The sequence below is a fragment of the Manacus candei genome, unplaced genomic scaffold (genome assembly GCF_025592945.1).
Source record: "Manacus candei isolate 608988 ecotype Guabito, Panama unplaced genomic scaffold, ASM2559294v1 h1tg000028l, whole genome shotgun sequence".
Lineage (NCBI taxonomy): Eukaryota > Metazoa > Chordata > Aves > Passeriformes > Pipridae > Manacus > Manacus candei.
The window spans coordinates 20,175,474-20,191,060 of record NW_026138076.1 but is presented as its reverse complement, the minus strand read 5'-3'; the positions used below and the strand labels follow the sequence as shown (position 1 = coordinate 20,191,060).

Below are 15,587 nucleotides of genomic sequence, written 5' to 3'. Positions count from 1 at the left end.
AATCTTCATTTTCATGTTTATATGTCTGTATCTCAATGTAAGTAAGCATAATTAAATCACTGCAATCTTGTATGCAGAAATATATTTTTTTTTTCTTTTGAAGGTTTTGGTTTACCTTGATGCCCATTGTGAGGTGGGAATTAATTGGTATGCACCACTTATAGCTCCTATATCTAAGGACAGGTAATGTTCTGCCGTTATTTCCAGTGTCTGAACCTTTAGGGGAAAAAAAGCACAGTAACAATCTTCACTTTTCAAACTATAGTCAATATGTTTTATATCTATATCAAACTGTATAAATATTTTCTGTATGATGTTATCCCACAGCATAAAAGATACATAAAGAGGAAGGAAAATAGTCGGGCAAGTTAATCTCTAGATAGTTTGTTTTAATAGGCATACTGAATATTTTGCATAGTGTAGATTGCATGTAAGACAACTCTTGTTTTTTACAACTATCTGAGGCACTGTTATAAAATGTTCTGTTATAGCTGAATAAGGAGCCTGACTAAACAAAATAACTAAACAAAAACCTGATTTTTGATAGAGGAAAAGTAGCAATAAATGTTTTGATTTAATGGGGATTTAAAGCCTCTGTGATCTCAAGAGTTTTATAACTTTCTCATCTTTGGTCTTGATATATGGCCTTATTTGTTCGCTCTGAAGTACTTTGGAGTGTTGTTTGTAACAAAGCGAGGTCAGGGCTTGAGCCTGTCTCTGCCACAAGCCCAGGCACTTGCTAGGAGTTTCTGGTTGAAGTGCCTACATTGTGAGAGGGAGATCTGTGAGAGGTGACAGAAGAGAGAGATGTCTGGGGGTTTCATTTCTTCCAACTGTTAAAATGCTGTTGTTGCTGTGTGCCACCACACTCTTAGCTTGTGTAGTCAAGGGTATATGTGTTTAGGAAACCATGTTTAAACTCCTTAATACCATGAAATAGCTGCTTAATCCTAAAAACTATTTGTTAACCTGTTGTGCTTCCAGAATTCGCTTGAAGAATTGGGTTTTGTGTGTTTTAAAGGCCGTAACTCAACTTCAAAACTATATTTGATTCAAGATACTAGAGAGAAGATGGAAATGCTTGTGGGCTTCCATTGAGTGTGTATTACTGTTTGACACAAGAAAGGCTGGTGAGATCAGGCAGCTTTAGAGGCATCCTCCAGCATTGCCCACAGAGGTGGAGGTTACACATGGTGCCAGAGGGCAGTGCTTGGCAGCCTTCTTCCAAGCCCTGGATGCAGCATGCTGCTGCTGCTGCCTCAAAGAGGAGCATGGTGTTAACATTTCTTTTTCCACCACTCTTTTATCTCATAAGATTTCACTTAAAAACATGGAAGTGCTCCAAGTTTGGTCACTAGGAAACTCATTTAGAAAGTGTGGGGAGATAATGTCTTTTCCTTGGTGAATGTCGTATATGATCAATCACAATGAGGATTGTATTGCAAAGCAAACAGGAAAAATTCTACTGAAGACTGCTGCTAGGAGAGCACTAGTAATGTTTTTTTATCCTGAGAGGCTGTATTTTCAGGGCAGTTGAATAGGACAGAATAATGAATATCCATGTTAACGCTAGTAAAAGCCAAGAATTCATCATACTTCTTGAGAGCTAAGATCTAATATGAATAGAAATAGCAGAAATAGCAGAATATGAGAACCCTAGCCCTCTGAGGGCTCCTCTGTTGCCTTCAGCAGTGCTTTATTAGAAGACCAATGTCAAGAAGTACACGTAACAGAAAAAGTGCTGATAAACAAATTGATATATTTGCATCTCAGACCTAACTTTTTTGTTTTCAGAACCTCTTAAACCAGCATAAAGAAAAAACTATATCTTTTTTTTCTAATGATGCTTCATTTTTTTAATATGTTTACAAGTGACTTTTTATATACACTGCTCTATAAGTTTAATTAATGGTGTAAATTTCAGATTAGATAGATTGCTCTTCTGAAATTGTATTTTGCTCTTTCTTTCCCTTCTATAAATGTTTCAGAACTACATGTACTGTACCTCTAATAGATTACATAGATGGGAATGATTATTCCATTGAGCCACAACAAGGTGGGGATGAAGATGGTTTTGCCAGAGGGGCCTGGGACTGGAGTTTGCTATGGAAACGAATTCCGTTAAACCACAAGGAAAAGTCCAAACGAAAGCATAAAACTGAGCCTTATCGGTAAAGAGAGCTGTTTACATACTGTGAATCATTATGAATAATTTTCTAAACCCTTTCGTTTTTCCCTCCCCCCCTGTTTCCCCATGAACTACGGTCGGTGCACGTGTGCCATGCGGGTCCTTGCACATACCTGCATCTTCCCTGCCACCACCCGCCACCCTGCAGAACCACATGCACTGTGCCGCTTATAGATGTCATAGATGGCAACACTTATAAGATTGTGCCCCAAGGGGGTGGTGACGAAGATGGGTTTGCTAGAGGAGCGTGGGATTGGAGTATGCTATGGAAGAGGGTTCCCTTGACCAAGAAAGAGAAGGAAAGCAGAAAGACAAAAACTGAACCGTATCGGTAATCACTAAATCACTTACCCGTTTCTTTTTTTTCTGAAGTCAATATTGATCCACTAAAACTTGCATGTACTTCCAGCCTGAAAACCTTCACATTTCTAACCACACTAACTGCTTTGTTTAGTTGGATCTGTTTACCACAACTGCCTATTTGCACAAAATGTCTCTGCTACCTTGTATTGCCTCTCTATTCCTGCTCTTATATGGTTAATAGGGTGCACATTAGAATGACCGGGTTTTGTTTGGCAAAATAAAATATTGTATAACTTCATTGCCAGGGAAACTCTATTTAGCTATGATATTTTTTTTGAAGTAGTGTTGGAAACAACAGTGCTTGTTTAACCATTTGATTTGAAATAACAAGCATGCTGTAAGTATTTATAATAGAAGGTAATGCATAAAATCTGTAGCCTACTGTCATGGCCTGATGCATGCATACAGCTGGTGGATTATGCATGTGTATCAAAAAAATCCCTTTTGTCATATTTCTCCCACTTGCTTCATAATAGATCACATCTGACAAAGAAGCATACTGTTTAAGAATCTTGGCTGGATATTTTCAAAAAATTTTAATATAATTCATATAACATTAAAAATAAAAAGGAATAAAGATTAAAACAGCACCTTATATTATGAGAAAACTCCAATAATTTCCACAGAAGTTCTGCTTTTTCATTACACTTTGTAGCGGGGTACGGTTTCTTCCCAAAAAAATCAAAACTGGCTAGAAACCCTAGCTTAGAAACTAGGGTTTCTGATTGGCTTTTCAAGACTGGGAGACTGAGGTTCTGCTGGTTTTTATTACTTTCTACTTCACACTTAACTAATTGTATTACTACATTTGAAAGCAATCCTCACATCTTCAGAATCTGATGTCTTCTATTGCTTGTATATATGATTTAAACATTGTTAGAACTGATGTTGGTAATTCCCTATCCTCACCCATGATTGTTCTTTGCTAAAATGGCAACACATGCAAGCAAGTTATGAAGGTTTGATCTGTTTTGTATACAGTATAAATAATACCATTTTCTGGTGAGGCTGTCCACATTGGAACTTTAATATTCGCTTAGAGGGGGATAAACTATTTCAAAAATCACTGTTGTGTTCTGTGTTTACCATCCAAACAGGTCTTAAAATCCTTTAAACAGTTCCCAGCAACACAAAACACATGTTCTCAGAATGGTTTAAAAGATGACTTTATTTTAAATAATACTTTCAGAGAAATGCCCTGCATCTGTTTATGTTCAGGCTGTGTGCATTTTCTTGCAGCAGAACCAAGGCAAGTAAGACCAAGTATAAGTCTTGCTGAAACCATAGCCAGGATTGCTTAATTTAAAAGGAAAACAGACAAAATATCCTCAACATCTTAAAGCACAGAGACAAACCTTTTGTAATGTGAGAATTGCCCGAGGACTGAATCCTTCTTTCAGTAACATTATGCTTACCTCTTCATATCCTATAAAGTAAACTACTGAGCTTATGTAGATTTTACTGTGTTCTTTAATACACTTGACAGCACGTTGGAGGCCCCGACTGAAACTTCAGTATCTGCACTTGCCAAGTCTTTATGGTGCTGAGGAAAACCAAAAGTGCAGGAAAGCCATGGGGCTGTGCTGTGCAATGTGCTTCCCCCTGCTGTGCCTGCTGGTTTCCTACCCTTTGAACCACTGGGATACAAAAGCAGTGTTGGAGGAAAATACAATAGGCAGCAAGTAGAAAGGGACGTTTAGCAGTAACTTGGCATCTGATCAGCTGATTTGGACAGCAACTAAACTGATAACCATAATACTTACAGTCAGTGGCTCTGTTTCTGTTGCCTTGCCTCTGCTATGCAGAGAGGGATATATGTTAACCCTAAGGGGTTACTTTTTCTTATGTCTTTCTCCAGACATTTATGTGTGGAAAGGCAATACATTAACATTGCTGTTAAAAGGAACACCACTAAGCTAGAAATCTAATAGAATGAAGAGACTATGAATAGTGCTAGAAATGGATGAATAGTGCTTGAAATGACCCATCTCAATAATTTGGTGATGCAGGAGTATTTCACTTACGTTTTATTTGGCTCACCAGGGTGATCTGGAGTCTCGGATCCTCCTTTCAGCACTGCAGATCATTTGAAGTCAGAAAGAATTCACTTTATCCTTTTTTTTTTTAAATTGTCAACTTACTAAGGACTCTAGATTGTATACATTAGGGGTTTTTATGTATTTATAGATCCTCAGGTGAAAAATGCTTACTATGTGCACTGGAAATGGCTTAACATATCCTACTCTCTATTTCAGTGTGACTAAGCTACCAAAGAATTTTGCTTAGAGCTGTTCTGCAAAAATGCTCTGTCGTGGTTTAACCTCAGCCAGCAACCAAGCACCATGCAGCTGCTTGCTCATGCTCCCACCAGTAGGATCAGGGAGAGAATCCAAAGGGTAAAAGTTAGAAAATTCATGGGTTGAGAAAAAAACACACAAGCAAAGCAAAACAAGGAATTCACTCACTGCTTCCCATGAGCACGCAGGTGTTCAGCCATCCCCAGGAGATCAGAGCCCCATCACGTATAACCGTTACTTGGGAAGACAAACACCATCACTCCAAACACTCTCCCTTCTTCCCCCCAGTTTTATATGTTGAGCATGATGTCATATGGTATGGAATATCCCTTGGGTCCGTTGGGGTCACCTGTCCTGGCTGTGTCTCCTCCCAGCCCCCCATGCACCCCCAACTTCCTTGCCAATGTGGCAGTATAAGAAGCAGAAAAGGCCTTGTCTCTGTGCAAGCACTGCTCAGCAGTAACAAAAACATCTCTATATTATCAACACTGTGTTCAACATAAATCCAAAATATAGCCCCATACCAGACACTGTGAAGATAATTAACTCTACCCCAGCCAAAACCAGCACATGCTCTAATCCAAACCACAGCATCTTTTTGACACATTAAAACTTGCTAATTGAATCTTGCCATATGGGAAGGGATTTACAAAGCCATTAAAGGCAAAAAAAAAGAAGAAAAAAAAAAAGACTAAACCGAAATGGAAACCTTGTACAACTTTATCCACATCCTCTTAAAAATTTTACTGAGTATAATGCAAAGTGTCTCCTATGGCAGCAGTAGAAAAAGAGCTAGAGGAAGAAGATAAGAAAGGTATCATTCAGCTGGGAAAACTGTTGCTTGTTTAATAGACAATATATTTCAATGTGGCAACTCCTCAGAACATAAGCCTAAGTCTGCTTTGCAGTCTCATATGTTATCTCAAAAACTTGAAAAACTTTCAAGAGAGAAACATCTCATGACACTGATTCTTATCTCCTTTTTTAAAAAATTTATATTAATAGAAGCATACTGACTGGCCGAATGGATAATTTGGACCAAAATTTTGTATCATCAAATTCATTAATTAAATAAATTAATTTTAGAAGAAAACCTACAATATAATAAAAACTATGACTTAAGTAAAAGTTATATAGATGTCACTTCAAAAAATTGCTGCAATCTGGTGACAAAGCTTCATGATTTTTCAGTGTATTGCCATTTACCTGATCTTTACTATATGTTAACTGTGAATTGCTTCTTTAACTATTGCTTTCTCTGAAAGTGAGACTTTTGACAGAAAGGGTTACACTGTCTTTCTCTTTCAGATCCCCTGCAATGGCTGGTGGATTGTTTGCCATTGAACGTGATTTCTTCTTTGAACTAGGTCTCTATGATCCAGGGCTTCAAATTTGGGGTGGTGAAAATTTTGAAATTTCTTACAAGGTAACATCAATATTTGAAACTTAATTCAATTTAATAGATTTTTTTTCTGTAAATACTTCTGTTTGGAGTTCAGGCAGACCTACCTCTGACTCATGAAGCCCAGAAGGTTTTGTTGTGAGCAGATATTATGTCAGAGATGTGTCTCCTCAGTGTTTACTTGTGGGCTTTGGGACAGAAGTGTTCAGAGAGGTGGCCTAGTGCTGAGACACAAATGATGCATAATCTAGATATTGTTAGTGGTTTGGGATTGCAACCCCCCCTCAAATATCTAATGTCAAACACTGTCAAATTTGATGAGGGGAAACTAAGTGCTCTCATAGTGAGTATAGAAAAATGCTGTTACTAATGAAAGCAATGATAGAGAACTTCTTTACAGGAGAAGTCTTCATAACTGAAACGATAACTGCATAATTCATAATCACTGCAGAGGATTTTATTTTCACTCCTAGGCGTATGCATGCTCTTCAGTTAGCAGGAAATGTAAGATTATCGTCATTAGCTTCTTGTAGCTTCAGTATTCATAATGACACAAGTGGCAGACAGCAGGAATCTGTCCCAATTAACAAACAAAAGTGGAGATGTCTGATATCCTCAGCAGCAATCTGAGAAATCATAGCTGAATTTTAGTAAAAGTACATTCAGAGCTCCTCTAGCTACTCTTGCTCTTCTTGATTTAGAGGAAGGCTCTGAGTGCACTTGCTCAGCTGTAAATGCATATGCAAAAGGTAGTTATTGAGGATGTTAAATACACAGGGTCTTTATCCATATAATTCTCCATCTTCCTTAGAGCAAAATCATGATTGAAATTACATACAGTAGTTTTGTAATTTAAAAGCTTATTATGTAGAGACCTCCAAATTTGTTTCACGTAGGTCACAACCAATCTTCAGAAGAACTAAGCATTTATCAGTCTTGTATGCTGGCTCCTAGATAGCAAATGTTATGAATGGCCTTGCATATATGAGGAGGTTTTTTGATGAAACTTAAGAAAATTAATATCATGATGCAATGAAGAAAGTAAACTATTCTGCCCATTTTTCCTAATACTGGTGAGTCATATTTTTGATCTGGAATTTGGAACATCCCCAAAGTTAGCTTGAATTTGGATTTGTTGCTACAACTAAACTTGTGCAAACTATGAGCAATTAAATTCAGATTTAGGTATGTTTTCTTTTTCCCATGAAGGGATTATCCAAAGATGTGTGGGAGAGGGGGAATTTCAAATGGTAATATATTTTACCCATTTTTTATTTTCAGCTACTATAGTTAACAAAAAATCTGTTTCTCCTTGGAGCAATGGGTTACCTAAGACATCCTTATCTCCTACTAGTCTTTATTAAGAAAAACTTAAATGTGAATGGGCATCTAACCAAAACCCACTTTAGTGATGGCATGTGAGGTACCTAAATGAAATCAAAATATCATTTATTCTGCCATAATAAAAATTACCCTGTTCCAGATTTTGTGCACTCATTTGTTACTGTTGTTTTAAAATAATAATGGAATGAGATGGCCAACCTTTTAAAAAGCTTTTTAACAAAGTATTTTAGTTGAGTAGCTTCATGGCTGAGTTGGAGATGTATTCAGTGCAGCCTTTCATTTCAGAGACCTATTTTCTTTATGCTTACAAATGAAGCAAAAAATATGTAAATATATCACAGTCAATATAGTAAGAAAAGTAGCTGACATTTCTTCCATAATTTATTATCTATCTGTCTTAAATTCCTGTGCATATATATTAATAATACCTATGCTTTAACTTGTAGATCTGGCAGTGTGGGGGAAAATTGCTGTTTGTTCCCTGTTCTCGTGTTGGACACATCTATCGTCTTCAGGGCTGGCAAGGAAATCCACCCCCTGTGTATGTTGGGTCTTCTCCTACATTAAAGGTACAGTTTTGATATAACCTTGAAGGTGGTTTTGATTTCAGATAAGAACAGTTTTAGATAAATCTGCTGAAATTATCAGTAATAATTTAGAAAGCACTTCATCAAAGCTGTTTAGTATCCAAAGCTAAGATGGTCATCCTCGTGGGAGAAAAATCTTTGTGTTAATCCCACAGTTATTAAGGGTAGAATTTCCTGGAACTCATCGTCTTGCTCTAAAGCCTTCCTCCACCATCTTTGAGGTACAAATCACATCTCATATTACTTAATGTCAGCCCTTCAAGCCTTTTCTGGGCTGTCCCCAACTATGTATGAACAACTCCAGTAACTATAGCACACTCCTGGAGATGATGATCATGGGTTTGAAATCCCCCTTTATCTTGAGAGGGTGTGATCCTAGGCTGAGTTAGCAAATTCTGTAATCTAGCGTTTCTCAGACTTTTGTGACTGCATTTGTTAGCTAAGAAGCAGTAAATGACACCTGAGAAAATGGCATGCTTTGCATTTCACCATAAAGGTTGGTAACTCCTCAGGTACCTTGCAGGTTCTAGAAATGTTACTCAAGATGTGATATTAAAATTAGACTCCACCTCAAGAAAAGATTGAGCCAGCTGTCTATATTTGAAGAGATAATTTGAATCAAGAAAAACTGTTCCATATCAGCTTGCATCTACCAGCAGGAAGAGAGGAAACCCTTCTGCTAAGATTTCCCATAGCCTAGTTTAAGCTTTCTCTTGTGTACTGTTTTGGCATTGGTAAATCCCATTCCCAAAGACACAGTTCCTTGTAAATTCCAATCCCAGAGCAATCTTCCAAGACATTACCTTTGACAATGACTACTGGTAGGGTTTTAGAGTACGGCTTGAGCCAAGATAGCAGTTAGTTGAAAAGGAAATGTCCCAGCCTAGTATAATGGTAGAAAACTAACCTGGCACCACCCCCCGCAAAAAGTCTCTTATTACTAACATGAATTGATTAACATTTTGATGAAACAAGGACTAGGACCAGTACAAGGGAGGCCAAGGGGACACACCTGGGAGTAGAAACAGAGCAACGGATGGCAGGATAGCAAATGATAGCTCCATTGCTCAGTGCAGGCAAGATATATGTTTGCCTTGTCGGAAATGATAAAAACCATTTCAGTCTTCTGAAAATCTGATAAAAAATATTTACTGCATATATAAACACCTTACATGACTCTGCCGATCTGCTTACTGAATGCAACAAAACACTGCTGAATGTTTTTAAATATTAAGTTACTTCTCTGTCCAAGACAAGATGTAGAAATAGCTTTTTTTCCTCTTCAGGTACTCTCCTATCCCCCATAGTAAATGTCCTTTTTTTATAGCTTTGTTCAATTTGTGCTGGATGTGGGTTAAAGTCACAATAATTTGTGCCTTTAGTCAGATTTTAAGACTGTTTTAACACCAGGTCATTAATGGTAAAGAATTGTACAAAGCAAGGTGTGCATCTAGAATTTGTATAGGTAATGTAGAGGTAGGAACCAACAAAGAGAATGAGAAGAAAGATGTGAGAGAGAGGCTTGTTCACCAAGTGAGCTATCCAGTTTTCCCCCTTCTCCAAATAGTTGACCCATTTAAGACTGAATTTTTCCCCATTAGTGGACTAACGTGTATCATTCTCTGTATTAAAACTGTAGAAGTTGAATAGAAACCCTGAATTGCAGTTCTGGTAACAGCAAATGAATGCAACATTTTATTGCACACAAAACTGAAAAGGCTTTATTTCAAATAAACATTTTCTAACCTTAGAAAAAGACTTTGCACTCTCATTAAGCAACCCAGTTTAATTTACTGGCTTCAGTCCTAAACAGCAATTTGAAAATAATATTCGCGCATCTTGTATAATCTACTGATGGCGACAATTTATTAGTGCTATATAATAATTTCAAACTGCTACTTTTTAAGAGGATAAATCCTTAAATTTCAGTTATTAACGTGGAGTTGTGCCTGACCTGTTACGTGTACTTTGAGGTCACAGCAGTGTCTTTGTTCTTCACAGAACTACGTCAGAGTTGTAGAGGTATGGTGGGACGAATACAAAGATTACTTCTACGCCAGTCGGCCGGAGACAAAAGCGCTACCCTATGGAGATATCTCTGAGCTGAAAAAATTCCGTGAAGATCACAACTGCAAAAGTTTTAAGTGGTTTATGGAAGAAATAGCATACGATATAACTTCATATTATCCCTTACCACCTAAAAACGTGGACTGGGGAGAGGTAAGTACAGCACATAACCTCTGTGTATTTTAGAGTTTTTTTAAAAATTAGGAATTCAAAAGGAAGCAATTTATTACTTGACATCACTCTGTAAACAAGATGTTTGATTACTGCTGTGCTAAGCTATGTGGTACTAACCAGAGAGCTATAGAAATATAACCCCAGGAAAAAATTATATCTACTTTCACTGGTGTGATTTTTTTAATTAGCTCCACAGGTCATTGATGGATGATTTATGCCTAGCTCTGCCTTCAGTTATATGTAAAGCTCTTTTTTCTGTAATTGGAATTTAGGTTTTCTAAAAAGAAAAAATGTGAATCCTGCATGTAGGAGTATTGGTGAAGATTAATAGGTGAAAATATTTTTCTGGGAAGGACTAGAAAATAGATTATGAAATCAAGGTGGAGTACATTCTGCCCACGCTTGCTAGACTGGGGTGTACTCATACAATTACAGCCTCAGTGAATCCCTTATCTGCATGTAATAATTTGATATGATTCTGTAACTGTCATCTCCAGCATTACTGTATATGAGTATGACTTCACTAAATTAAGAAAGTGGTTATAAATATGGCATTTTCAGGTGGTTGGCAGAGAGAGGTAGCATATCACCAGGTGAATGCAGGACACCTCACTGAACCCTGCTTGTCTCATTCTAGCATTTAGCCCACACCTTGGAGAGCACTTACTACAGGTCCTCTGCCTGCTTTTAGATTTTATTTTTTTTCCCCTATGCAGTTGGTTCCAGCCTTGCCCTCTCGTATTAATTTCACTTTTGCAGATTGTTGAGGCAAAATCAGAAAATCTTCTTACTAACTGAGAAGAACTCCTGTGTCCCACCAAATTAACAGCCTTCTTTCCCAAGATAGGATGGACCTGTTTTTGTAATTTCAGAAGTGGATTAAAAAGTACTGATCTGTGCTGTTTCTTATGGCTAAGGAAGTGTCATCTCTAATTTCTCAGAAGAATTAGCAATACAGAGCATGCGCATGAAAATCTTTTATCTGAAGGACCAAGTGAACAATGCTACCTTGATTTCTTACCTGAAAGCTAGCACAAAGCATCAGCTACTTATATTAGCCTTAGACCTTCTTTTGAATCTACATAAAGGGTTATGAAGGCACATTTTATAAAACTAATCACCAAGGTGAAAGCATTGAAGAGAATAAAATAATAATGGCGACCTTGCGGGAAACCATCTCTGGTAAAAGTGAGCAGGTCTGGTGAAGCAACAGGAAAGTTCTAAGTTCAGAGACTTCTCTGAAGTTTTCTTCAACTCTTCTTCACAGGGTGCTAGTTATCCTACATCTGATAAATCCCTCCTTCCCCCCCCCCATTTGTAACACCACACTGATTGCATTTCCAAACCATAAGAGATGAAAGGGGTTCATCTTCCCTAATGCTCTCTGGAAGTCAGGTCTAAGCCTAGTCCTCCAGATTTTCTGTGCCATTACGAAGGGGAAAGAGGTTCTGGCAAAGAAAATAGATCTGGGGAAAATGTTATTTGTGTCATAAAGTCTTTGTAAATCTGCTTGTTGGCCCTTCTGAGAAGGGAGTGAGATAATCAGCAGTTGAGGCATGCTTTATGACAGGACTTCTGTTCTTTATTCCTGTGTCTGTGCCTGCCTCTCGTCAATTTTATTTCTTTTTTTTTTCCCATGTAATTGCTGCTGCAGAAGGTACATCTGAGCAGCAGGGCCAGTGGGCTGTGCCTGGCTGTGGGTAATAGCTGCTGTGCATAACTTCTCTGCATCCCGCTTCTCTTCATCCACAAGATGAGAGAGAGCAACTTAGCTGAGCTCCTGCTTTATTTATGAAGACATGGGAGATGGAACATGCTCTAATAGCAGATTGAATAAATTAAAATTCTTGATATTTTGGTGCTATTAATTTGGAACTAAGCTCTGCAACTCTAACTTATCAGTGTACTCCAACTCACATAAGAGCCTGCAAATTAGCATGGGCAGCTTGAAGTTCCATCTTCCAGAATGGTTAGCATCAGTATTTAAATTTCATACACAGATTTGTCTCATCTCTCTCTGTCAGATACCTGTTTCTGGTTTGAAAAATAAATGGGAATTTTCTGAACTCCTTGTCACTTATTTTTTCCTTGAGAGTAACACAGACTGCAAAACCTCTTTTCCAGATCAGAGGCTTTGAAACCTCTTACTGCATCGACAGCATGGGGCACACCAACGGTGGCTTTGTTGAGCTTGGCCCATGCCACAGAATGGGAGGAAATCAGGTAAGGAGGTTGGAGGCAAGTCTGAAGGTGAATTGATTGCTCTGGATTGATAATAGGCTGGTTTTCTGTTAAGCCTGTACATAAAGTCACTTAGGTGCCTGCTACAAAGATGGGAGTTAGGGTTTTACATAAGCATAATGACATTGCTAAAGTATGGCAATCTGAGAATACCATTTCAAACATTTTGGTGCAAAACTGAAGGCAAATTCTTAGTCTCTTCTCCAAGGCATGAGGAAGCAATCATATCACTGCATTAGAATAACTATGGCTCTTAGCATTGCTCCTGATTCATCACTTATCTTCACTTAATAATTTATCCTTCAGGATAACCCTTTTATTCACTCTATCTCAATTACTTCACAAAGTTGTTTTGCTCTAATGGAAGTATAAAACGCTTTTGTGCAATAACTCATCTTCCACCACACGAGAGAAGAAATTGAATAGAAATTTGTCTGCTCCATTTACAAATTAATTGACAGAACATAATTACTATCAGATGATTGCAACCCAAGCTTATCTTGTATTTGACCTGTATCTTCACAAACCTTCACATTACCACACAAACCTGCTGTTCTCTCTCTACACCTCCTTTTTCGGTTGGAAATTTTTTCAGAATTTAAAGTCCTTATTTAAGCCGTTGTAAACTTAAACCAGGCAGTTTTGTGATGACAGTCATCAGACAGAAATCACATGCAGGATGATGTTTTTACAAATCATATATGGATTAGCTCTTAGTAGCCCTGGAAATGTCTCTTTTATTTTGATATTTAATGAAAAGGTTCCCTAAACTATGATATGATATGATACCCAAAACCTCCTGTAATAATTATTTCATAAGAAGTAGCTAAGATATTTTATATCTAGATGCATGGGTTTGATTTCCTCCATGGGTAAAATGCCGAAGTTTTACTGTTGTCACGTGAAATTACTGTCCAGGACTAAGGACTTGCTACCAGACTTTTACAAAGATAGTGGACTGTTTGGCCATCAAATCATACAAAGGTTTTTAATCAAACACTTCAGAATTCTGCCCGATAGGAATCCCTTCACCATTTTTGTCTTGCTGATTAAGTTTCTTAGCCTTCTAAATCCTACAGGAAAGTTATCCATGAAATTTACTGTTGTGATAGTAAAGGTGTGTTACATTGTATAAAATAAAGAACCCTCCTGAAAGACAGGTGTAATAAAACCAGAGACTTTTTTGAATGTAGCAGTTTCCTTGCATTTTCAGTGTTTCTAAAATACTCCTTGAGTCAACTGTTATAAAAATGGCTTCTTTTTTTCTGTTAGCTTTTCCGAATCAACGAAGCTAATCAACTCATGCAGTATGATCAGTGCTTAACTAAAGGACCAGATGGATCCAAAATTATGATTACACACTGTAATCAGAATGAATACAAGGACTGGCAATTCTTCAAGGTATGCAACAGATATGTATAAGAAAAATTTTTAGATTTTATCCTGTTTTTTGCACCTTTTAAAATTATTTTATGTATATTTAAAATTAAAGATTTATGACAAGGCTAACTGAATCAAGTGGAGTAAATTTTAATGGTATGTTTTTGGAAATACATGCTTGCCAGAAAAACTTCCTCTAGGGAAAGGTGCTTTTGTGTAGCGGTTCTAGTTGCTGTCTTCTGTAGCTGTCTTCTGTCCTTTCTGTAAGGAAAATCTTATGAGATTATGAGTCATTATGAGAAATCTTATGAGGCTACATGTGCTGCCACGGGTTTGTTAGGAGTTAGCACTTGTCTCACAGGAAGAAAAGAGCATGTCCACTACCAGTGACAAAGTTAATAAAAGCTTTTAGTGCCATCACCCTCTCTGCTTGCATGCTTTCTATCAAGAAAGTTTCTTTATCTCATGTATGCTGTGAGAAGATTGCTCAAATGCTGGAGTGCATTTAGCAGCTAGAGTCAGTATTAGGTCTAATTTTGGGCAGTCTAAATTGAAGTGTTTCTCTGTTTAAAGACAAAGTAATTTTAAGCCTGCATAGCAGTAGGTAAACATAACATACTCTGCATTTCTGTGTTGTCTTCTTCAGTATTTCTTTTTCCTCTTCATTAGCCATTCTCTAATACCAATAATATGCTCTGTTGTTAATTCTGGGTGTGGTGTTATAATGCTATTGCGAAATCTGTAAATTTTTAATAAGGACTTGGAATGTTAGCTGATATACATATGAAGGCTGCTATAGTCTATTTATTCACTACATCTGTGAGTTCTCTATTCATAGTAGTTTTGTAAGTGTTACTTTTAAAAAAGTCTAAGGTTCTATTTCTGTTTGTCTCTTAAAAAATTAGACTGAATAGTCTAAGGGTGACATTATCCCTGGATATAGCCACACCTAACTTGGTTCTGTATCTAAGAAACTATTCTGTGTCAACTTTTCTTCAGTCTAACTAGCATATTGCATATTTAATAATTTGTTAGCTGGTTATCTGGATTTTTTGTTGTTTGTCTGAAAGATGCGAGCACTGAGTGCAGGGAAATCTGTTTGCTATCCTTTAAGCCACTTGACTCTTTCTAGTGTTTGCATATAGCTAGGAAATACCAGGCACTGTAGTGCCATTTCTGCCTAGATCAGTTTTCTTGTGCCATATAGACAGACAAAATTCTTTAAATCTGAAATGTAAAAATCAATAAGCAGTGTTTCAGTGCCTGCTGACTTTAGTTTTAATATTGGAATAATACATAGCAGTTGTTAACTCTCCAGCCATTCTACTGCATCCCAGCATGTTACTTGGCTTCTCCCTAAGCATTTCTTTTATGCAAGAAGATCCATTTTGTCTACACTGGTACCAAGTTGTGCAATTGTTTGCTTATTACCACGTTATAAGGAAGCCCAGTAGGCATGGTCTGGGCTGTAGAACAAAACACTGACTGGCTTCTAAAAGGAAAAAGAAGGGAGGGTGAGAGTGAAAGGACCACCAAGAGTGTGC

General features: G+C 37.4%; 1 protein-coding gene across 5 annotated transcripts in view; it reads left to right on the top strand.

Annotated features, from left to right (window-relative positions):
- Nucleotides 1–15,587, top strand: part of GALNT7 (polypeptide N-acetylgalactosaminyltransferase 7) — an 83,333-nt gene that overhangs the window by 57,652 nt on the left and 10,094 nt on the right. For 4 of the 5 annotated variants that reach the window (XM_051790178.1, XM_051790179.1, XM_051790176.1 and 1 more), the window contains exons 5-11: nt 104–183; nt 2,337–2,519; nt 6,157–6,274; nt 8,041–8,163; nt 10,183–10,401; nt 12,547–12,645; nt 13,936–14,064. In XM_051790178.1, coding sequence (XP_051646138.1) covers nt 104–183; nt 2,337–2,519; nt 6,157–6,274; nt 8,041–8,163; nt 10,183–10,401; nt 12,547–12,645; nt 13,936–14,064 — 951 coding nt within the window. The remainder of the gene's footprint in view (nt 1–103; nt 184–2,336; nt 2,520–6,156; nt 6,275–8,040; nt 8,164–10,182; nt 10,402–12,546; nt 12,646–13,935; nt 14,065–15,587) is intronic. The other variant, XM_051790180.1, reaches the window with a different exon arrangement.